Source organism: Monodon monoceros, unplaced genomic scaffold (assembly GCF_005190385.1).
Source record: "Monodon monoceros isolate NGI ecotype Baffin Bay Population unplaced genomic scaffold, NGI_Narwhal_1 Super_Scaffold_2, whole genome shotgun sequence".
NCBI lineage: Eukaryota > Metazoa > Chordata > Mammalia > Artiodactyla > Monodontidae > Monodon > Monodon monoceros.
In genome coordinates this window covers 96849129-96874560 of record NW_021703776.1, presented here as the reverse complement: position 1 = coordinate 96874560, position 25432 = coordinate 96849129, and the positions used below count along the sequence as shown (strand labels likewise).

The window sequence follows — 25432 nt, the reverse complement described above, 5'->3', positions numbered from 1 at the left end:
CTATTCCCAGCTGCCAAAGCCATGCTTTAAAAATACAGTATCATCAATTGCTTGCCACGTTTCAACTGCTTTGCATCCCATATAAAGCATGTTACAAGTTGATTTATTTTTGTTATTGAACCAAACTTGGGTCCACTCACTGAACGTGTAGCAAAGCCACTCTACTGACACTAGGTTGTAGTGAAGGGAAGTACAGAGTTTATTGGAAAGCACCAAGAAAGGAGTATGGGCAGCTCATGTTCAACATACCTGAACTTCTCAATGGCTTTCAGGTAACAGTTGTGAAAGGCAACATTACGGGTGTGAGTTGTAGGGTGCCTGATCAGCTCCTGCACAATTCTCTGATTGGTTGACGGTGAGGTAACAGGGTGATGTTTCAGGAATCTCAATGATCAACCTTTTGGTTCCAACCTGTCTGGGGTCTACATACTGGTGGTCAGCATGTAGTTAAGTTCTTCCATCTGGTGAGGGCGGGGGGGTTAGTATCTGCAAAATAACTCAAGGATATGGCTCAGGATATTATCCATAGCCCTTGAGGAAGAACTAAATGTTTTTGACTTTGTTTCATGGCTAAACTATTATTATTTTGTCTTGCTTGACTATTTTCCTTTGTTTCTGCACCTTCTCATTTTCTCACTTCTCTGATTAAGTTTGCTCTTTGGAACTCGGTGAAGGAGTAGGAGGGTAAAGCTTTTTTTACAAATAAGAGGTGGGGGGCATGGAGGGTGGGGGGAGTCTGAACCCAGGAAGGCCCCACTGGGTCCTGCTCATTCATTATATACATTTGCATTGATTCAAAATCACTCTCCATCCTCCCAGTCTTTTTCTCATTCTTTACGACCCAAGCAGTCAATTCGACATCCATAAGGATGACCCATTTGTCCCTAAAATTCTCTTAGACACTTTTCTTCCACTTACTTATACATTCTCCTACATACAGACTATTTCATCACTAGAAATCTGACCTATCTACTGATTTCCTAGGAGCTCATTTTGCAGATGCCTTTTCCCTGTTTACATCATCCCCTAAGTGATATTATCATTTCTCATATATTCATATGCTAACAATTAGGACATTTATGTCTCTAACCCATACATCCTTTTGGGGCTTGTCCAACTGAAAAATTTGCATCTCAATTGAGATGGCATATAGCACTTCATACTTAAATAGGTCAAAACTGAATTCTTGAAATTCCTCTAAATCTGTTCTTTCCTTAATTTCCCACATCTGCCATATGGCACTGTAATTCATCCAGTTATTTAATCCATATATTCAGGAGTTATTCTTTTTGTTGTTGTTAAATATTTTGCTCTTTTTAATATATATTTTTTAAAATTTATTTTATTGTTTAGTTATTTATTTTTGGCTGTGTTGGGTCTTCACTGCTGCATGCGGGCTTTCTCTAGCTGTGGCGAGTGGGGGTTACTCTTTGTTGCGGTGCGTGGGCTTCTCATTGCGGTGGCTTCTCTTGTTGTGGAGCACAGGCTCTAGGCACGCAGGCTGCAGTAGCTGTGGCACGTGAGCTCAGTAGTTGTGGCTCACAGGCTCTAGAGCACATGCTCAGTAGTTGTGGCGCATGGGCTTAGTTGCTCCATGGCATGTGGGATGTTCCTGGACCAGGGCTTGAACCGGTGTCCCCTGCATTGGCAGGCAGATTCTTAACCACTGTGCCACCAGGGAAGCCCCAGGAGTTATTCTTCACAACTGTCTTTAACCATCCTTCTCCCATCTGTCACCAATCCTGACAATGCTTCCTTCAAAGTACATCTGAAATTCATCTCTTATTCATCACTTAAACTATCACCACTCTAGTCCAAAGGAGCTTCTTTTCTTCCCTGGACTTTTACAACAGCCTCAGAACTGGTCCCAGTGCTTTCAGTCTGTCACTCATAGTACTCCCAAGTGGTAGTTTTAATTGAGACCCTCTCATTCTCCTGTTTAAAAACTTTCCATAGATTCCCACCCACTACACTGAAATATAATTGAAAAAGTAAAAACCAGATTTTTTTCCTGCACCACCACCTGGCCCCTGCCCATCTCCCCACTTTATTTTGGGCCCCCCTATAGGCTCATTATGCTTCAGCCACTGGGGTTTCAGTTCCTTGGAAGGAAATGATCTCTTTCACTCTTTGGGGTATAATTTTTCAGGGCTCATTCCCCTTCCTCACCTTTTTGAGTGCCTTGTCTCTTTTCATATGCTAGATTTTGGCTAAAATGTTGCTTCCTAGGGAGGTTTTTAAAAAAATCCTCTATCCAAAATAAACCAATCCTCACAATTCCATTATTTTTCTCTACAGAAAAATTACTTGTTTACTTTTTTAGTGCTTGTTTTTATTGTTGGTTGTGAATACCATGAAGACATTTATTATATCCATTTGTTCTCACATGGCACCGTTCCTGGCACACAGTGAATATAGAAATGAAAAAACCTAGAAAAAGGATCCTAGAGGGATGCTTAAATATTCTGTTCTTTTTTCTTTTCACAAAGTCTATGAAGAAATTCACATTTTGGGGTTTTTGTGTGTGTGTGTGTGTGTGTGTGTGTGTGTACATTACATTTTTAATTAAAAATTTTCTTTTAGATAATGTAAATTTTACATGCAGTGTAAGAAATAATACAGAGACCACCTCACACTGGTCAGAATGGCCATCATTGAAAAATCTATAAATAACAAATGCTGCAGAGGGTGTGGAGAATAGGGTGCCCTCCTACATTGTTGGTGGGAATGTAAACTGGTGCAGCCAATATCGAGAACAGTATGGAGGTTCCTCAAAAAACTAAAAATGGAGTTGTCACATGATCCAGCAATCGCATTCTTAGGCATATATCCAGAGAAAAACATGGTTCGAAAGGATAAATGCATCCCAGTATTCACTGCAGCATTGTTTACACTAGCCAAGACATGGAAGCAACCTAAATGTCCATCGACAGATGAATGGATAAAGAAGATGTGGTATATATATACAATGGAATATTACTCAGTCATTAAAAAGAATGAAGTAATGCCATTTGCAACAACATGGATGGACCTGGAGATGGTCATCCTAAGTAAGTCAGACAGAGAAAGACAAATACCATATGATATCACTTATATGCATAATTTTTAAAAATGATACAAATGAACTTATTTACAAAACAGAAACAGACTCACAGGCTTAGAGAATGAACTTATGGCTACCAGGGTGGAAGGGTGGGGGGGAGGAATAGATTGGGAGTTTGGGATTGACACGTACACATTGCTATATTTAAAATAGATAACCAACAAGGACCTACTGTATAACACAGGGAACTCTACTCAATATTCTGTAATAGCCCAAATGGGAAAAGAATTTGAAAAAGAATAGATATCAATACAAGTATATGTATAACTGAGTCACTTTGCTGTACACCTGAAACTAACACAACGTTGTTAATCAACTATACCCCAATATAAAACAAAAATTAAAAATAAAAGAGGAAAGGTTTTGATCAATAAAAGTCTACAATGGTCATTTGGTGGTGAAGGGTATATTGAAGATGAGGAAGAGCTTCATGGAGGAGTTTAGGATTCAAGAAAACTCTTGAGAGATAAGTATTTTATAGAGAGTTTCAGGAGAGAATATTGTACACGGGGAGACTGTCATGAAATTTAGTGTAAAACAAGCCAAACTGAATTTAGGGAATGATGAAAACTCTACTCTGATTGGAGCATGGGACGGCCATAAGGAAACAGGGTAGAAAAAAGACAGTGCTAGAAAGTTTGTATTAAATGTGAAGGAAGTTGAATGCTAAGTTGAGGCCCTTTCCCATTATTCAGTAGTTGGGATGGAGCACAGTGGTCATATGATCACAGTGGTGTGTTAGGAGCATTCATCTAGCAGCCTGCTGACAGGTGGCATGGAGGCAGGGGCAGTAGGAAAATATCGGAGTTGAAGGGACTGTTGGAGGAGGTCATGGAGAGAATGTGACTGCCAGCTGACCCTTAAGCAGAACCCTGGCAACCGGAGGCTCCTCACCCCTCCCCTGTCCTTGGAATGTACATCCCACCTACTATTCCCAGGTAAGCAGCCCTTTCAGGGAGTAAATCCTTGCGAGAGGTAGGTGTTGAGACCATCTGGACTGAATATGTCACTGAACCTGTCAAGGCCTCGATATGAACTTTTAAGATCCTGTGGGTTGGGTGCAGAAATCTACTCCTATTGTGTCTCCCAAGACAAGCCTTGTAAGTAAAGTTCCCTTGCTTATTAAACCTTCACCTACCAATCTAGAGGGTCTGCCTCCTTCTCAGTCTCTCCTTGCCTTCCACGTACGGGGTCCAGTTTCAGATTTCACTTGGGGAACTCCCAAGGTTTTAAACCAACAGGGGCCAGTTGGGCCATTACTAGAATAACCTAAACCCAACAATTGAGGGTCTGAATCAGGATGGTGGTTTGAGGAATGGAAAGAATAATGATTTGCAAGAGGCATTGGGAAGGAGAAATTGAGAATTTAACAGTATCTGAGATGCCAAGAGATATATGCTGACAGTTTGGACTGAATCCAACAGTAAAATACTCTAGCAGGGACAAACTTCAAGTCTTCCCTGTGATTCAACGGAAAATGTAATAAGGATAAGATGAGGAACAACTTACTTATTTGATAATGTTAAACAAACATAAACCTTGGAGATATTAGCAAGCAGTGATGCTGTAATGATTATTTGGAGGAACTTCTTTTCTAAATGTCAGAGGAGACTACCTTCTTCTTGCCAGGCCCTAAATTAATTGTTTTCATTTTGTTTTATATTTTAATTAGTAAGTGAATTTAAAGTTTAGCATTCCAAAGAATAATTATAAATCAGAAGTGATTTCCAACAGAGTGATTTTTCATTTCTACCCAAATTTACATCAGATATTACCTGCCAGTAAAGTTTCTCCAGTGTCGAGAAACCAAAATCAAGACTCATATGTTTACTATGTCTGTACAAGTGAAAAACTCTCCCTCATCTTAGTAAGAAGAAGGAAAAAGAGACTGATCACTGCCAAGACATTGCTTCTTCCCCAGAGAGGATATCTTGCTCCCATTTTAAAAATATGTGATGTCTTCAACAGTGATAAACACTCAATTACATTTGGGTCACTAAGAAGTGAGACAGCTCTATTCCTTAATACAAACGTTGTGAATTAAGGTGCATATACAATTTCTCATGACCATAGAGTGATATCTCAAGATTCATAGACTACCTCATGCTGTCACTCCCTCCTCTTCTTCAACATGTATCTCTTGGAAAAGCAACAGCCCAAGCCAAGCTCTGTGGTGCCATGTTTTCCTAATGGGTCAAGTTCATGCTCTTTCCAGATGAAGGAAGGGTTAATGGGTTGCAAAAGGCCAAAGAGTACCTGATGGCCTTCCAGGGTCCCTGAAACACTGGTGCTCATAACTATCTTGACGATAGAAAAAAAATCTTCTAGCTGCAGAAATCATGCTGTTCTTTTCACCACTTAGACTGAATCTAGAGTATTAGGTCAAACTATAGTCATACTCTTTAAAGGAGGCATTGATGAAGAGGAGATCTGTGTTTCCACATTAGGCCTTCAATTCACAGAAAAGTGATCTCTCCCCCCCAAAAAAGGGAAAAAACCCTCTTCCATTTTGTGTGTTCTTCATATGGGGATTGTATACATTATGGTTTTGTTTAATTTTCTAGTTCTTTTCTGAAAAGGCACATAGGAAAGTAACTAAAGTAACTTCTTAATTGTCCAAGCCCATTCAGGATGCCCTGATTTCCCTTAAGGTTAATAGCTGACAACAGTTTTGAGAAATCAACATCAAGAGTCTTTTGGATTAAGTCTAGCTCTCATGGATTCTACTTTAGTTGAAGTAAGATTAGAATGAAGGTAAAGAAGAAAGTACCTGAGTGCACTGACAAGTCCAACCATCAATGAACTCTTAGGTCAAGCTTTCTGGTAAGTGAATTATTTCTCTGGGGCACGCTTAGAGTCTTGACATGGGGGGAAATTTGGGGACAGTAGCTCTCACTTTACCATTTTCTCTACCCACCTTCCACACCTCATCATTCTCCCTTCCGTTTTGTGCCATGTCTGTCTTCCTGATGTTGCCGAGTTCTCCACAGGGGTCTGCTTGTCTACAGCACTGTTTAGGGCTCTTAGTTCTAGGCGCACAATCCTATTTGCACTTCACACCTACTGAGTCAGTCTCCTGAGATGGAGCCAACAGGTTTGTATGGGAAGACAAAACTCCATAAGTGTTTCTGAGGCATAGCTGGATTTAAGAACCATTGGCCTCAAACACATTGGAATTTGAATTATGCCTGAATAATATAAGCGAGTTATTTAACTCTCTAACTTCTTTAAAAAATAATTATACCTAACTCCTGGCAACATTTTCTGAAAGTTTATTATGTGTCAGACAATATGCTAAGAACCACATGTAGATTACCTTATTTCATTCATAAAATAATGCTATGAGGTAGATATTATTATTAATCAATTTCAAAGAAAAACATACCGAGGCTTATTGAAATTAATACAGTTAATAAGTTGCCCAAGATTATGTATCTGGTGATTAACAGAGCCAGAATATAAACCCAGGTTATCTGAATAAAGCAGCTATCGTGGTACCCGACACATGGTAAACCATCCATGCAGCAATCACCAGCACTAGCATCATGTAACCATTACCCTTATCATCAAATGCCTCCGGAGTCCATGTCAAATGCTGATCCTCTCCGGAGCTAGTCAACAGTGCTCGCCCCACACACTTCTCCAGATTTTTGGAGGGCAAGATGCTACCAAGTGTCTGATGGAAGGTGTGCTCTTATCTTACAGATCTGTACATCTTACATAGGACTGTGGGAACCCACAGTCTCATTTCATAGCCCTGAAATTTAATATGGAAGTGAAGAAAAACTAGGCTCTCTTCCCCAGAAAAATTACATGAAAGTGGCAGGTAAGTTTTGCTAGTGCCAGAATGGGCTTTCAGTACCCAGAACAGCTCCTTGTATAACCATCAAGCAGAGGAAGGTTTGGCGTGACCTCTGAGCTTCCTTTCACGTGGGCAGTGTGGATGGTTTAAGAGGTGATACTAACCTTCCCCAGTCTAGGTTCTTGTGGAGGATGCTTCATGGGCTAGTTCTTTCTGTAGACTTCAACCTTGCAATTTTACTTTCTAGTTTTTCCTCTACATGCTGACTTTTTTAAACACTAATTATTAACCGTTCAAATCAGAAGGTAGACTTTTTTTGAAAACCTAGCATTGAAATATATTTCACCATTTAGCCTAACAAAGCCAGCAATATTTAGCTTATTACACATTATGATAAGAATACAGCACAGAAGAAGCAAACTTTAGTGGTGCTATTTATTTTCAACAGACAGAAAAGCAATCTTCATGAAACATAAATATGGCATAGTTACCTGTCATGTTGCAATAAACTTTCAGAGGCCCCAGAGGTCCACTGCCATCAGGATCTATCCAGTAGTAATTTGATGTCTGGCCTAGGTGTTTGTAGGCTTCACAGGAAGGCTCATAGATGGCTGGAACGAAACATCCTACGTGAGCACAGCACCCAAAAAATGTCTCTCCAGATAAATGCCCCAGTAACAGATCAAATGCTATCAAACCACTGTTTAGGAGAGTATCCTCTTGTTAGAAAGAGCACTCTTTTCTCTACATTTAAACTCATAATCTGATTTTTAGTCTATAAGCATTGGTTCTGACCTAACAAACAAAGATAGTAAGTTCCTGCTATGGCTTTAGTTGGGGAAAGGTCTAAAACAATCAATACATTGTTAAACAAATGTAATGTTTGTTTCACAGGTGCTCACGATCATTGAAAACTATTTAATTTATACTTATTTATAGATATCATCCCCTTACTGTAAGGGACTTTACTGAAAGGCCATGAATATTGGCTGCCCTATTGGGCTATCAGCTAAGAGATCAGAGAAAATCTCTCTCTCTCTCTCTCTCTCTCTCTCTCTCTCTCTCTCTCTCATGCACACACACACAGGGGAACTTTTTTTTTTGCATATTTAGTATAAATCTCCCACAAATACCACGTGATTTCTAATCTTCCTTTATTTCAGGAAAATGGAAAGATATGTCTGTTTCATTTTATTTGTTACAGGTGTGCTTTAATTACATCAAATCTAGTTTTTGTAGAAAACTGACATTTATGTAATTAGATTGTAGGTTCTTTTTCATCATTTTCCTTTTTGTTCCCATTCTCCTAACACATTTTCTTTTCTCATAGAGACTGCACCTGTTTTCAGAAGTGCAAAATGGACATTTACATACCTCCTTTATAGCTGGAACTTCTAAAACACTATTGTGAAAACTTCTTTTTAATAGCTCTGCGTTGACATATATGATGAATTTGACAGACCTCTTTACAAAACTAAGAACTATTTCTGGTAAAAAATCTATCTATCTGATAAGCAGAGTCTTTTGGTAAAGTGCCCTTGAATTCAATACTCCTAGCATCTGTCCTTTGCTAAGCTATGAAGTAGGAGGTCTGATTCTGGGACTTCCCTTTTCTACTTTCCTCTCCCATGTTCTCTGTGCTTCCCTTTGGCTTTCCATGGTTTCCTCTTCCCAAGGGTGCTAGACCTTAAATTCTATTTCATTTCAACCAACACAACACACTAGACTAAAACAGTTCATAAACTCTTTGATTTACTCAAGGCTTGCTTCCCACTTCCTTCCTTCCGCAAATAGTTATCGAGCCCATATGATGTGAGCAGCAGATGAGGCAACACAAGCACAGCTGTGAACAACACAGATTGGGGACCTTTGGAGTAGGGACTGTTCACTCAGTACTCGTGCACTGCTCACGCAGGAAGTGCTGTCAGAAGAGGATGTGGCTAGAAAGTTAAGCACAGCCCATACACCTTTTGTCTGAGTGTAATTATTAATACGCCACTTTCAATCTCCCAGTTGTCTTATTTGGATAATAAACTATGGTCGCTTTAATTCTGAATGCCATACCAAATAAAATAATGCAATAAAACACAGAAGAAATATTTTTAAACTTTCAGCAGAAAGATGCCATAATTTGACGTAGGTTTTAGAAAGAAAGTTCCTTGTAGCAAAACAATAGCTCTTAGAGAAGTGAGTAATGAGAGCATGTTGGTTGTAATTGCTACAGCAATAGGCCTATAGATCAACAGAACATGGAGACTAGGTGGGTGGATGTAGTTAGGAAGCAAGAAAGAATGACTTAAACTCAGTCTCTGAAAAAAACCAACTGCCTTATTAATTTTTGACAATCCTTCTTCAGATTATTACAATTTTTGTGTACAGTTCAAAATCACCCAGAACGTCAGGTTCAAATTCTTAGGTTTTCCAATTGTCTCTTCAGCTGATCTACCATTAAAAACTTTCACCCTTGTTTTCTAATATTTAATAATCATTTAATAATCATTCTCTTTCCCCACTGCCAGCACCCCAGTCACCTTCCTTCCATCTGGTATCTGATTTACAACAATCAACCTGTTAATTGATTGTTTTACCCAAATATCTCTTCACTTCCCACCCAATTATGCTTTTTTATGCAATATCCTAAAACATTACTTTCATTATGTTTAAAAAATATGTAATGGCTCTTCAACATCTCTGATTGTATATCCCAGATCACCATCTAAGCATGCAAGACCTTCCATAATCCTTACAGATCTCTTTTGGTTTTAGCAACTCGCCAGTATCAACCTTGCTCTCTGCTCAGGCGAATCTGACACAGGAACTTGTTTAACTCATGCTCACCCTTTCTGGGGTTGCCTCCTCTACTTGTGGTTTTCTACAGGCTCTCTCTCAATCTGTAAAACTTCTCAGTGAGAGCTAACTAGGAAGGCAGAAGTGGTAAGGAACAGGGCTCCTGTCAAACAGATCTGAGTTTAAATTCTGACTCCACAAAGTACTATTTATATAACATTGACAAAGATACCTAATCTCATTCAGCCTTGTCTGGGGAATAGGTATCACAGGTATAGTAGTTAATAGGTGGACTGTTTATCATTAATATAATAATTATTATTTAGGCACCACTGACATTCCTCCTTTCTTAAGGAGACCTTCCCTAATAAATATGTCCAGCTTTCTGTATAGTCCAGGGCATACACTGCTCGTCTCACATACTGTAATACTAGTCAATTTAGGACTTGATTGACCACTGTTAATTAAACCATATAGGGAAATTTTATTTCCTAACAAGATTGTGAATTGTCGTGAGGGCAGGGTGTAGAAAACGTATTTTTCTTTTCTACTCTATATTGATCTAGCATGGTAGATGTTTAAGAAAAGCTGTCAGAATGAAACTTAAAATGTGCCTACCCTTCATCCTGTTCTGATTTTGATAAATGATTAGCTGGCTCACTAGGAGTATATGCAAATGGAAGCACAACTGGATGACAGTAAGTATAGGTAACTACTGCATTTCTAAGTAAGCATATAAGCATTTTAAAGAGGTCTGTGGACTTTAACCCAAGTAATTGATTAAAAGTAGAGTTGAAAGCATGTGGATGAGGGAAATCTGTGTAAGCAAGAAGCTCTTTCTTTTTCTTCAAAGTGTGACAATTATTCTGCTTGTCTTTAACCTATAACGGGTTTATTAGCTGCTTTTGCCTCATCAACACAAATGGAAAACCAAAACTTTAGTCCAAACTTTATCATGTGTGAAAAATCACCTGGAGAGCTTGTTAAGACAGGGATTCCTGGGTCTCACCCCGAAGACTCTGACTCAGTAGAGAATCTGCAGTTCTAACAAGCTCCCAAGTGATGCTGATGCTGCTGGTCCTGACTACATGTTGAGAAGCATGGCTCTAGTCTTGAAAAAAAAAGTTAACTCAAGAAGGGTGGACTAATTCTTTATTTATATTTTAGTATAAACAGGAAAAATAGGTCACTGAAAGGCAATACAGTACAATTGTAAACATTGGGTTGGCCAAAAATTTTGTTCTGTTTTAAGTAAAAATAAAAGACACATTTTTCATTTTCACGAAGAACTTTATGGAGAAACACACTGACTAACCAAATGAACTTTCTGGCCAATCCAATAACACAAGGCTAGAATGCCACCTCACTTCACTCAGAATAATAAAAATGGAATGGGATACAAAACTCTAAATAAAAATACATGTCGAAAGAAATATACTTGGATGAATGCACAGAAAATTATTTGGAAAGGAATACACTCAAACAGTAACTGTGGTCATCTTTGAGTAGTAAGATTAAGGATGATTTAAAACTTCATACTTCTCTGTGTTTTCCACATTACTTTATAACATGCATAAGTTATGTTATCATTAAAAATACACTTGCAAAATACATGTCTGGAGTAAAGGCACTGAGGTAAAATAGCAAGAACAGCTGTACATAGTAAAATTGCATTCGTTTTATAACTGAATTAGGAATTAAGAGATTTTTGTTCAAATCTCCTTTCTGTCATTTACTACCTGTAAACTCCCCTTAACTTTCAGTTTTCTCAACTGTAAAATGAAGGCAATAATACCTCCTCCACCAAGTTATTGTGAAGATTAAATGAAATCACACACTTTGTAAACTAAAAAGCACTGACCGTGTGGAAATTTTAATGCACAGAAGGAGCTAACTGAAGTATTTAGCCTGCATGCCTCAGCCAGTTAACTCTGTACCCAGTGGAGTCCTAGCTGGGCTGCACAATTTGTGCATATCAAGCCCCAGGGAGTTGACAGGGCAGAAGAGGCTAAGCCAGCAGCCACTGAAGAAAGAGAAGGATCTGTGCCATTGTCAATAATCGAGCTTTTCTAGTAGACTGCTGGAGAACAGAAAGGCAATTGGGCTGATGGCAAAATAAATAGACTCATCAAGTCCATTGATTTACTGGAAAAGTAATTTTTCTCCGTTGCAACTCCTAGTCCCAAATAAAAGGTCTCATATTATTCTACATATTCTTAAATAAATCTCAGATATTCAGAAATATTATGAATAAACACATCAGACTGAATTCCATAGCATGTAAAAAGCCAGAAAGTGACAAATCCTAAGTATCTTATTAATTTTCATTAAATATTGAATGTTGTCTGTGTGACATCATATTGGAAAATGGAAAATGACAAAGTACTATTGTATTAGTTTTATTGGGCTGCTGTAACAAATAACCAAATACTTAGCAGGTTGAAACAAATTTATTACCTCACAGTTCTAGAGGTCAGATGTTCGAAGTGGGTTTCACTAAGCTAAATTCGAAGTGTGGGCAGGGCTGTGCTCCTTCTGAAAGCTCTAGGGGGAAATCCACTTTCTTGCCTTTTCCAGCTTCCAGAATCCACCTGTATTCCTTGCCTCATTTTCCTATTTCTTCATCTTTGAAGCCAGGTGTGGCTGGTGGAATCTCTCCCACGCTCCGCTCTGATTCTCTGCTTGCCTTGTCACCTCTCCGTATTTTAAGGAGCTCTGATTGCATCAGGCTCACCCAGATAATCTGGGATAGTCTCTTCACGAGAAGGTCCTTAACTTAATCATAGTCTCTTTTGCCATATAAAGCAATATATTCACAGGTTCCATGGCTTAGGATACAGACACGTTTGGTGGGGAGAGGATTATTCTGCTTATCGCAACTGTATATAAATAATATGATTGCTCTAGTTAAAGAACAACTATTATTAAGCACCTAATGTACTCCCAGTGTTGTTGATTAATGAAAGATGCCAACTCATTGGCAGAGAGAAAAGCAAAGGGTTTAAAAGCAAAGACGTGAAACAGGCCTAATGTGCTGGGAAATAAAGCATCACTTAAGGAATATTTAGGGTAAGGACAGAGTATAAAACAAGGAGCTACCCCCAAGGAAAAGGATAACTCTCAACACTTTGAATTGTTGCAGAAAAATGGAATGGAAATCAGCTAGGGGAAGTGGTAATACATTTAGTGAGCAGATTTGGGTGACTTTTTAAATATTTCAGGGTGGTGGTATTTGTAGAAACCACATTATAAGAAAAGGAACTAGTTGGTGGAATGGGGTGGATGTTGACCACACTGTTGTAGGAGTTTGAACCATGAAAGGAAAAAGTAGAATAAAAATTGATAGAGATTGCTAAGTACAAGTGAGGGAATTTTTGTTAGGATATGTGAGACAGAGTTATCTTTATTGTTTTTAATGGGGTAATTTCTGATTATAAAAGGAATTTATAGGGGAATTCCCTAGTGGTCCAGTGGTTAAGACTCTGTGCGTCCAGTGCACAGGGTGCGTGTTCAATCCCTGGCTGGGGAACTAAGAGCCCACATATCTCATGGTCAAAAAAAAAAGAAAGAAAGAAAAAAAAATATAAAAAGCATCTATACTCCTTGTATTCATTCTGAAAAAGTAACCAAAAAAAAAAAAAAAAAAAGAAGAAGAAGAAAAAAAAAGAACCTCCTGTTTCCCTAGCTCCAGAAGTAAACTTGGGGAGTTTGCATTTCATTCTTTTGGAATGCCAGGCCCCTCTCCTCTTTTCTAGACCTCCTTCAAGGGTATGAGAAGTTAATGTAAATAGTCAGAATCCAGGATACCTAATAGCCAGGTTTTATTAGCCGTTATCAGGGACTTGTTACTCCCCTCACTGTCTGCCACCACGAAATAAGCTCTAAATCTGACGGTCAATTTTTAGAGTCTTGAGAATGTAATAACAACTTTGCCTGTTAATGCATCTCTACCAGCACTGGTTAGACTGATTTAAAACAAAAGAAAAAGAAAAGAATAGTTTCTTACTTGGCCAAAAAATAGCTTCTATTATTGTTTGATTTGTATTTTTTGATTGGAAAATTTATTTTCACATATACATTGGAGAGTTTTTAAGACTGTTTTGTGAGGTATATAGTTACGCCTTTTGCCCATTTCTTTATCGTCAGCATTTTTCCATTGACTTCAGTTGGCTGTGATAAAATCAGAACTAAAACCTGTGTTCCATCATATTTGTCTTCCTTGTTTTTTGCCTTACCTTGAATATGTAGCTTTTGATGTACAATATTTTATGTTATCAACTCTATTAAGATTTCCCCTTTAAAAATTGTTTTCACAGCTCCTAAGTGTATAATATTATCTTCCATTTATGACAATAAAGGCCTTAACTAGCATGCTAAGGTGTTTGTATTTACTCTGTAACCACAGGCTAAAATAAGGTAGTAACATCATCAATTTTGTGTTTAAGAAGTATCTCCTGGCAACTGTGTGGACAATAGGTTAGGAAAGTTAATAACAACTAGGAGACTATTGCAAGGGGACATGGAAGCTAATCATACACACATATGTGATTAAAACATTCAAGTCCCTGGGAAAAGAGAGGGAAGCACATATCTGTGATTTGTGCCATGGCTTCAATTTTCACATAAATATTGATGATTCAAGAAGGACATTGCTATGGGTTGAAATGTATCCCCCTAATAGGTGTTGAAGTTCTAACCTTTATTTGGAAATAAGGTATTTGAAGGTGATTAAGTTAAGATAAGCTCGTTAGGGTGGCCCCTAATCCAGCTGGACTGGTATCCTTATAAAAAGGGGAAATTTGGACACAGAGACAGACACCTACAATAGGAAGACAATATAAACAACAGGGATACTGCCAACCACAACTAAAGGATGCCTGAGGCTACCAGAAGCTAGGAGAAAAGTACGGAACAGATTCTCCCTCACAGCCCACAGAAGGACCAACCAGGCAGACACCTTGACTTCAGATTTCTAGCCTCAAAATCGTGAGGCAATAAATTTCCCTTAAGTCATACTGTTTGTTACTTTGTTACAGTATCTCTAGGAAACTAATACAGACATACAGTTGCCAGCTGACTGGGCCCACCTCTCCTCACCTCCACCTCTGAGCTCTTCCAGCTTTCCTAGAGGTGACGTGGAGGAGGACTCTCCACCATGTTCCTGAACATCACTATTAAGAAGGAATATCCTCCTGGTAAAATAGTTGCTTTTGGTGCACTCTGTGCAAGGTCTTATGCTGGGTGCTCTGAATAGTACAAAGCAACAGCTCTCTAGATCTTCATGATGCTGCTGAGCTGCGGAAGGCTCTCCTAGCCCCTTTCTATGTTTCATGCTTTGAGAGAGGCAATTAAGCATGTCGTATACATCCCTCCTGTTACCACCTTCTAGAGCATAAGGATTGCTTGAAGTGGCCAAGGATGAACCAAGTTAAAAATGAACACATACATAAAGGTTACCTTTGGAACATCATACGTAGTCTTTTCCTGATTGCACAGAAAGGGAAAAGTTCACTTACAATGATTTGATATAAAATTGGAAAGAAGCATAAAATAACTTTATGGTTCATTTACTAAAAAATGCTGTAACATGACACGTTGAGTATTGATAATTTATGAATGGCCTCGCTTTCCTGCTCTCTTATATTGGAGGTGACCCAGTACTTACTACAAACTTGCTGTAGAAACCAGGTGACAAAAGTGCTAAAAAGCGAGGTTGGTTTACTGGACACTCTAACCTTGAATCAATAAAGAAGCCCTTTAATGGAAAACATGGATATAGCAGGAAAAAACCACAATATAGTAGTTCTCAGCCCTTGAAAGGGGCCTGGGGCATGTTTGGGTTGGTGGTACTCAGAACAGAATGGTCACTGGGGTCCTCCTTATTCTGACCCCTTTTAATCACAAAGCCACCTCTGATCTTAATCTGTCTTTCAAAAATAAGTTTCTCCTTTGGGAAGAGATATTTCTCATTGGAAACGATGAAATTGACTTTCTTATCTCAATTAGGCTCTAGTGCATTTGTTTGGAGAAACTAGTTTTCCCAGGATCTAATTATTCCTGTTAAGGTAATACTGAGGTTTGTACACAGCCAAGCTGGAAATCCAAAGAGGCGCAGTGGCCTTGAGACCTTCCCCTGTGAAATCTCCCTAATTCTAGGACAGTTCAATTATTTTTAATTAGCACAATGTAAGCTTTATAATACCTAAGTCCTCATTAACACCTGAATATTAACCTGATACGTTCTCTGTCTCTTTGGATTTTTTTTTTAAGCTTGAATGAATGCCCTGGGTAAACTGCATTATTTCCCTGAGGAACTATTGTCTCATAATTGACACACCACAAATAGTGGTGGTTAGAGAGAGCGGAGGTTTAAAAACAGATATTCTGCATGCTGATATTATGCCATGATCTTTCCACGAATGTAACTTCTGTGTGAGATGTTATTCATTACCATCCTCTAATGGGTTCTTTCCCCTGTCCTAGTCTCAAGGGAAAGGGGTAATTTAGAAGGGGAAAAAAAAAAAGAGCAAGTTTTGATTTCCTGTTAATAAAACAATAGCTTATAGTTTTCTAACCTGACAAGTCCTTCAAAAATTTTTTGGAAATCAGAATAAAATCTACTCTCTCTATAACCCACATCCATCCATTTCTGCCTTCTGTTTGACCCTTCCCGAATTCCTCCATTCTCTGCACTGGCTCCAAGGCACTACCTTAAAGAAAACAACAATCCACACCTTTGCAATACTAGTTACAGAACTTCCTACAACTCTTTGTCTCTGTATCATCATGACTGCCTTATTCCTTGGTGATGTCAATATCTTTTCTGGTTCTTCTTTGACTATCACTTCACAGAACATCAAATTGTCCATTTTTTTCATGACTCAGTCTGGACAAACTCTCCTTGTATTTTCTTCATTATTACTTTTAGGTTATAGAAGACAATGAGGAGGGAAGAAAAACCCCTCTAAAACCAAGCAGGCACACGATAAACTCATGCTTTCTCATTTTAATAGCTCTCTACAATGGAGCGCAGCAACCCTATTAATGACTGACTTAGATCATATAGAGGTTGCCTCTGTTGTCTCTTGCTCCATCTACTTAATCCCCTATTCCCATTTTAACCTTCTCACTCTCATTTTTAGTGTCCCAATAATGAGACTAAGGACATTGACTCAAGGTGTGTCAGGGCCCATATCCCCCTCCTTCAATATAACTCTGAATTAAACAGGTCCTTTTCCCTTTCCTATGGCTAATTCATCAATTTATTTTAAATAGCTACTAATATAGTACTAGATCTAGTGCTATGCCTTGTACTATAAGTTTGAAAAAATGAATGAACCTTAGATCCTGGCTCTGAGAAATTTGTTATCCAATATATGGGACAGACATGTTGAGAGATAAAATGGTGTATAATTTTCTGTTATAAAAAATATACGAACAAAATACTCAGACACTTTAGATAAGGGATTGGATAACTTGCTTTAGGGCAGTTGGAAGGTTTCATTTGTGAAGTCACTTGAAGCCGAGTCGTAAAGGATGAGCAGGAGTTTGGCAGGAAGAGGAGAGGGGACCCTTCTTTCCTGCTCCTTCCCGAAGCCACGCTAGTCCATGGAGTCCTTAGGTAATTTAAGATGGCTGTTTTCTTGATTTTCCTTTTCTCTTTTTTCCATTGGTTCCATCTTCTATGTCTGATAATCTGCACTATCTAATCTGTCTTCTCTATCTTGGGTAATGGGAAAGAAAATAAAAAGAAAATACGCATGTTGTCCTCTAGTCCTGTTTATAGGAGAACTCCTGCTTCTTCACCACGTACACCTTCACACCCTCAAATCTGAAGGTATCACTTCTACCTCACTTTCAAAAATGCCACCGATGTCCACACTGACTTTACTAAGTAAGTCCTCGTGCTCTGTGATTTAAGTAGACTCAGTCACTGTTGGCCATGCCCTCATGGAAACTCATTCTTCTCTAAGTTTCTGTGCTCTTACACTTGTCTGCCTGCTCGTGCCCCTCTGACCACTCCTTTCCTGTGTCCTGCACTGTCATTTTTCTTCTCCTGGTCTATAGAGGGAGCTATAGACCCTCTATAGAGGGCTTGTCCTCGGTGCTCTGTCTCTGCCATCTGCACAGAAAGATTAGTTAGCTTGTCCAAGATTGTTCACCTAGAAAAAGGCCGAGCCAGAATTCCAACACAGGGATTCTGGCTACAGAGTCCCTGCTCTTAAATTATGCTGAACAGCTTACACTAATCTCATCTTGGAAAAGGGGGTATTTTGTTTTTATTGCTGAAGGATAGCTTGGAGAAAAGTGAGGAGGTGTGTTTCACTGAGGAAGAGTCTCTCGAAAGGAAGAGTAGACTTTTCTTATGTCTATCAGTGTGTGCATGTGTGCTTAGAAAAGAAAAATGCAGTGAGGAAATTCTGCAATTGTTTTTAGATAAACAAAACTTTAACAAAAGATCAAATCTGGCTCTGATTAGAAACTGCTAATCCCTTTGCAAACTTCAGTCATTTTGAGTAAAGCTGTCCTGGTAATTCAAATAATAAAAAGATAACTATATTTTATACTATTTTACAGCTTAAAAAATGTTTTACTATAAAAAATGTTTTACTATAGTCTATCCAATTTAATGAATGAGTCAATATGACTGATTTTTAAATGCTTAATAAAGTCATTTGAATTTTATGGAAAAGTAAACCATTAAACAATATGAGCATTAAAACTTGAAAATGAAATAGATAAGCTGTCCCCATAGCAGAAAGGGTTGTGTCTACAGTATTATATAATCCAAATCAAAAACAAATGAAATGCACCCCTACTAATTAAAGGCAGTAAGGAAGAATAATACAGAGGGAAGATGTCTAGATTAAAAGTCAGAATTCTTTTTTTTTTTTTTTTACCATCTTTATTGGAGTATAATTGCTTTACATAGAATTCTTATTTTGAGTTTTGGTTCTGTAATTTACTGTCCATATGGCTTGGACTGTTTATGACTGAACTTTTAGGTGTATGAATTTTCTCATTTAAGGAAGGAAGATTTTGATGGGATGATAGTCAAGTTTCATTTTGGCCAAGCACTCTATGATCTTAATAGTTTATGGTTCATATTTCAAAAGGCCAGAATAACCTGGATATCTTTTCTAAGCATCTACTATTACACCTAGTTCATTATTTAAGCACTGGTGTAGTGATTAAAACATTGGTGGTGTTAGAGTTCTTCTCTCCAAGTTAAAATAAGATTTAAATACAGATAATCCCTTAGACAACAGAGAACATCCATCAATGGATAAAAGTCATGACTGTTTTGGTAAAACTGGAACAGCAAGGGGACATTAGCATTAACTTTAGATTTAGAATAAAGGACTTCTCTGACAGTGCCTTTCTCCAATTACTTTTGAGATGTGAGGATTATATACACGCAGGCTTGTTTTATAACGGGACAGGCCTCAAAAGCATCAGACTATTATTATGATTAAGTGTGACCTACAAAACTTCCTGTTGCTTGAGGTCCTGTCAAAGACATCTCTGAAATGAATGATGGAGTCACTAACTTCAAAATAAGCCACTTCAGTAGAGATCTACTGGTCAGTAATGTCAGCTTTCCTGCACACAGCTGAGAAGCAGGGAAGCAATGTTTTTAAATATTCCAGAATCTTGAACTATCTGTCACTAGTCTAGGCACATTGAAACTGCTTCATGAAAGAATTCACACTGCAACAGAAGCTTCTGTGGCCTTTATTGTGAGTTTAACTGATCCTACATATAGCAGAGGAAAAAAGCTGTAAAAATATGCATTATCTCGTCAAGTATTTAGTTGACCATGATAATGATAGACCTGGGCCATTAGGAGAAAGCTATAGGTTGTCTGTTTCCTCATTTAAGAAGGCAGAAAAACCTGTTATACGTTTTTGGATAAGATTTATCTTAATGCACATAAGAGCCATGTCATCCTTTTGTCTATTCCCACCGGGCAGCACAGTGCCTGGCACACCTGAGTCAGTCCATAAAAGTTCACTGAATAGTTAAGTTCTCTGGAAAATATTTTTATAGAGAATATCTCATTGTCCAGTATTTCCAGATACATTAGTGAATTCTTACAGCATTGTGGTGTGTATTAAGTGTACACTTTTTTTACTCTCCACTGAAAAATTTTGTCACTTCTGCCTTTACTTGTGAGTTCACCCGCTATTTAATATCCGCTGTGGTTCTGGGGCAGAGGCTCCTTTCAGAAGGTGCGTTTACCCAGTTCTCTCCTTGACTGGTGCCGTCCCTCCTTTGGGGCCAGGAGCCAAAAAAGAGACCGGCTGCTGCTGAGTACGCGTTCTATTCCCCACACAAACCCTCCTTTCTCTTCAGTTCAGTTTGTGACTTTCTCTCACCCATGCCCAGCTCTCGCAAAAGGAAAAGTCTGTATGAAGAATAACCATCAAAAGCCAAGTCACATTCTTCCAACAGAAGTTCAGTCTGTGATCAATATGATTGGTTCTTCAAGGCATTTATTTCCTTAAGAGTGGAAGAATAAGAACTTATATTTTTCAAGGATTGGTAATACCTCATTACTTCTATAAGGCTTAAACTTCGCAAAAGTCCTGTCAATCACCAGTCTATTTTATGTATCATGGTTTTGCTGATGATTTTATTTGAGGGGGGGAAATGTTTTGGGAGAAACACTTAAAAAGTCCTGGATTAGTTAATCCTCAGGTCCTTCGTTATTATTATATGATTTTAGAAAGGAAGAAAAAGAAGGTGAAAGAGGGGAAAGAAGGAAAGTGGGGAAAAACTTCAGTATTAATCTCCATAACAATGGAATGAGGTAGGTGTCATTATCCTCAGAGGCAGATCCAGCTTTTCTGGGACTTGAAGATAATATAATTTGGAGGCTATTGCTAAGAAAAAAAGAATATTCATATACAAATGAAAAGCGTAGGGATGAAAATGGGCAGTGGAAATGTGCTTGGAAGTCATTCCTAGACCAGGACACCAGCAATAACTTCACAATATACAGACATGATTCTCAGACCATATAAATACAGTCACTAAATCCAACTTTACTGTATCCCTAACTTCCCCTCAGCCACGCAGCAAAGATGCTCAAGGCTACTCCAAAGTTCCCCAACACGTGATGGGGGAAAGTGGGAGTGAAAAGAGACACGGTCTTGGCTCACTGCAGTTAAGACATCTTTGTAGAATTTACATAAATATACGATCATGTGAACGTAGTAAAGGCCTTGAGCTGTGCTCAATAGATTCAGAGCGAATTCCCTCTGACTATCCCCAGGTTACAAATGAAGAAACTAAGGCTCTGAAGGATTTAGTGAATTACCAAAGTCACATGGCTTGTCGATAAGTGGACACCTGGACTCCACAGGTGCTCTGCCTTTCCAGGTTATGTTATGTCTGCAGTCCAGCACAAACACCTATTGCCCGATCTGCTTTGGGGGTGCCACTTACTTTGAATAGTTCAAACATCTCACTGAACAAATTCTTCACTAAGAAAAAAGGAAGAAGGTACGTATCCTCTTTACATGACAAGGTGTGCGGTAGGTGGGGAAGAACTCGAGTGATAAATGAGAATTTAGATAATTAGGCTATTGTAGTGCTGGGCTTTGGCCATTGTGCCAAGAAATTCTAACTAGACGCCACTTCTGTGGTAGAGCCATTTTAAATTAAGATATAGCTCTGGTAGAAATACTTGATAGTCCTCTTTTCACTCTTAGGGTTTCAAAGTACACGTGGACCTGAGCTACCCGAAACTCTGAAAAAGGGTCATGAGGAGAAGCTGTGCTATTGGCTCTTGATTCCAGGCATGTTCATTTTCTGGCCCAAAACTATTATCTTGTTTGATTTTTCTATTACCCAGCCGGTTGCCAGATGACTTCATCTGAATCACTAGGGATCAAGTGAAATACCACATACACAGCATCTAGCATTGTTCCATTTCTTTTCCTTTCGTGAACACAGAAAGGCCAAACTCATTTTAATCATTAAACACAATATGAGAAGGATAGAAAATATTCTTTTAAAGCGTTCTATGCTTTCCAAGGTCAAATAGAAGTATATTGAGTATAACCAACGCTTTGAATACTTCACGCTCTGCTCACCTTACCTTATTTTGCACAACTGAAAATTGGTCATATTGATTTCTTGCCCAATATACAGTGAAACCTCATTTATCTGACATCATTTGGGAATGAGCCCTTCATAGAACCATAGAGTTTTAGTGCTTGAGAAGACCTGAGTTGTCTAATGTAGCTCCTTCATTGTGAATAATTATAACAACAACCATGGCTACTTGAGCCCTTATGATAAATCATATTCTCTGCTGAGCGCTTTTGCAAGCAATATGCCATCTGTTTTTCACAGTAAGCCTATAAGGTATGTATTATTCTTTCCATTTTATAAATAAGCACACTGAGGCCTAGAGAGAGTAAAATAACTGAAGGCTACATAGCTTAAAAGTAATGAAGCTGAGATTGTATTTGAGCCCGTGGCCCCTGTTTTTCAGCCACAATGTTACACCAGCTCCAAGAGTCCAATATGGAAACATCTTACTCAAAGTCACTCACTTATTTAGCATCAATTACTAGACCAGAACTTGGGTCTCCTATGTATTATCACATTCCCTCTATATCATACACACTCTAACATAATTGGATCTTTAATATAAATGATGATAAACTATTTTCCTTCCTTTAAGCACTAAGACTCATTTTATTTTAAATATTTTCAGTGAAAATTATTCTAAAAGTTACTGCCCAGTTTTCTGCCTCCTTAATCACACTACAGTAAACATAAGTGCCGTTTCTTGCTGACTCAAGTTTTATAATTACCTACGTCAATCATTGGATTATGTTGTAAAGGCAAGAGAGTCACACCAAATGATATCAGAAAACTTTGTTTCATTGACTTGTTGGTTTCCCTTTTTATAAACTATGACTCTTTACTGTATTATTACTTGGGATGTCACACTGCTATTGTGCAATTTCAAACTGTACTTCTTGTTCAGACACACAAATAAAATTATTCTTTATATGTTATAGGTTGGGAAACAATACAGGCAGGCTTGTTTACATTGGGTATTTGAAAAATGAAACAAAACAAATATGACCAGTAGGAGTTGTCTTCCTGTAGGAGGTATTAAGCTGCTTTCTGAAGGATTAAGTGCAGGAAGCCAGGAGAGGCCAGGGAGAGGGCTGTAAAAGGAAAGAGATAGGATGTGCAAAGGCTCAGAGGCCAGAGTATGATGCTCTGGGAAGGGGGTGGACTCCTGAGTGATTGAAGTCAAGAGTTCAAGACAAGCAAGTAGGAGGAGTTGGGACTAGAATCAACCAGGGACCAGGTCTTCAAAGAACTGGTGCTTGAAATCAAGGACTTTGACTGAGTCTGAGGGGTATCTGCAGGAGTTTAAAGAAGCAGAATGAGATGATCAAGTTGTATTAAGAATTCCCTTTGGCTATGATAGGAAGACTGGACATGAAGACCAATTATAAGGCCATGGCATGGTTTTGAAATAAGATCCTCTCAGTAGAAATCAGTATCCTCATTTCTGTGATGAGAAGGGAGAAACAATGCTGAAGACCTCTCCCACTCTAAAACCCTCTAATTCTGTGATTCTGTTAGCTTATGATTATTTCCTAATACACAGCCAATGCTACGCAAAGAAATAACGCTTTTGACTTGGTTTAGGTATCTTCCTCTCTGCTTGATTGCAGCTGGAAGCTGATATCGTCACTACATTGGAGTCATAAAGCAACCGTCGTTGGCTTTTAAGGCTGTTCTGACATTGATTTACTTTCTTGGTCTATACAAACATAAAGATTTATGATGACTAGGGTAAGGACAGCCCAGGTCAGTGTTCTAAAATCTCAATTTGTTTGGTCATCCAGTAATATTCTGAGATTATCCTAGTGGCTTCTCAACAGGGTGCTAGTTAATGGGCAATGTCATTGTTAATCCTGGCCTCTGACCCCAGAATAGTTTGACTGTTGGCTGGCTTCCCTATTTATGTGCTCTGTAAGCTTGAGCACATCACCTAACCTACAGCAGCTCAGTTCCCTTATCTGCAGAAGGAGGGTTGTAATATTATCTTTCCTAAAGTTTTGTGAGTTGTGAACATTTAGTGTCTTGTACTTACTGAGTTTTGCATTAGTACTAACTATTATTGTTTTAGCTATTATGGTCCTGAGGACCATTGCTCTGGAAGTGAAAAGGTCCTGTAAAGTGCTAAAGATAGATGGGAATTTAGCTTACATTTTTTTGATGTATATATATATATATTTAAAAAATTTTTTTTCCTTTGACATAACTAAAGAACATACTGGCTTCTCAATTCAGACCTAATTTATGATCATTCTTAAATCAGAAGGAACATTCTAGGTAAAACCTAAAACCAATATTAAGTCCAAAGCTGACATCATTCAGCCTCTTGTGTAAGCAGTTCCATTGACAGACAGCTCACAGTCTTGGAAGAAAACAGACTAGTTTTAAAGAGTTCTAATTGTTCCAAAGTTCTTACACTGAGCTGAAATTGGACCCTATATTACCACAGATCCTAATTCTTCCCTTTGGTTACCCAGAAAAAGCCAAATACTCCTTTCCCATGATATAGACTATTTTTAATTTAATTGCATGATTCTTTGAAATTAGTTTAAGATTTAGTCCTCATGAAAACATAAGGCATCCCTAAATGCTATGAATATCAGTTACTTGTAAGCAGGACTAACCCTAACTAAACTTGCAAACTAGTTCTCAATTACCCCCTATTGTCCCATAATGTCACTCCAGGGCACTCCTTTAATTTTCCTCTAAAGCAATTCTTTCCTTCTTCTCAGATTAATACCCCAACCCCCAATAAACCTCTAATTAGCTTTTCACTCAGTTTTTTAGGATTTCTCACAGAGATAAAGAGTTCTGATAAGCTAATTCCTATTACAATGTGAACAGCCCCAGACGAATTTCCCTCATTTTCTTTACAAGACTGTGCTTTGGGAGGCAAAATACTCTTGCTTGCCACTGGTAAATTTCAGGCTTTGGGGCATACAGATGAAAAAGAGTATTTAAAGGCCAGTGGCTTCCCAGCTACCCCCAAAGCATACTACTAAGGCCTACAACAAAGGGGCTAATTATTAGAGGCTCAACACTTTTAAGACCCAGACTCAGGCAGATAATTGTGAGAAAGGGGAGGGAGCTTGGGGAGATGACCACCCAGGTGAAAGAAAATAGCTCCATGAGCAATCTTCTTTGGTCACAGTCTATTATCAATTCACCAACTGAAAAGGAAGACAGCTATTTAGAGGACAACTAAAGAAAGAAAAAAACACATTCCTTTCATTAACTATAAAGCCTTTAGTTGATGAAACTAAGGTAGTGAAAAAGAGTTAAAATATACAGGAAAAAACTGGCCTGCAGGTGATATCAGCTCCTTTAGTTGAGTATTACAGAATTTGTTTTTACTCTCTTTTCCCCTGAAAACATAAAAATACAGACTTCTCTATGAAAACTCAAAGATAGGGAGGCAATTTCTTTTTTATTGACTTACTAACAGGGTTACTGTCACCACAGGAGACAAGTGGAAAGAGTCTGTAAAGACGTGCCCTTCACATAATTGTCAGCAACAGGAAATTTTCCTTGATTGACAACCACAGTTTATTCCTCATTCTTAAACTATCGCTTGACTTTTAGGTTACCTAGATTTTGATTTTCTTATGCTGATAATTTTTCAGTCTTTTTTGTCTTAAATT

The 25432-nt window shown here is 38.3% G+C and overlaps 1 protein-coding gene across 1 annotated transcript in view; it reads right to left on the bottom strand.

Annotated features, from left to right (window-relative positions):
- CNTNAP2 (contactin associated protein like 2) overlaps positions 1-25432 on the bottom strand; it is a 2079227-nt gene that overhangs the window by 746824 nt on the left and 1306971 nt on the right. Inside the window, exon 13 of the mRNA XM_029233017.1 lies at positions 7397-7516. Within this exon, the coding sequence (XP_029088850.1) occupies positions 7397-7516 (120 nt within the window). The remainder of the gene's footprint in view (positions 1-7396; positions 7517-25432) is intronic.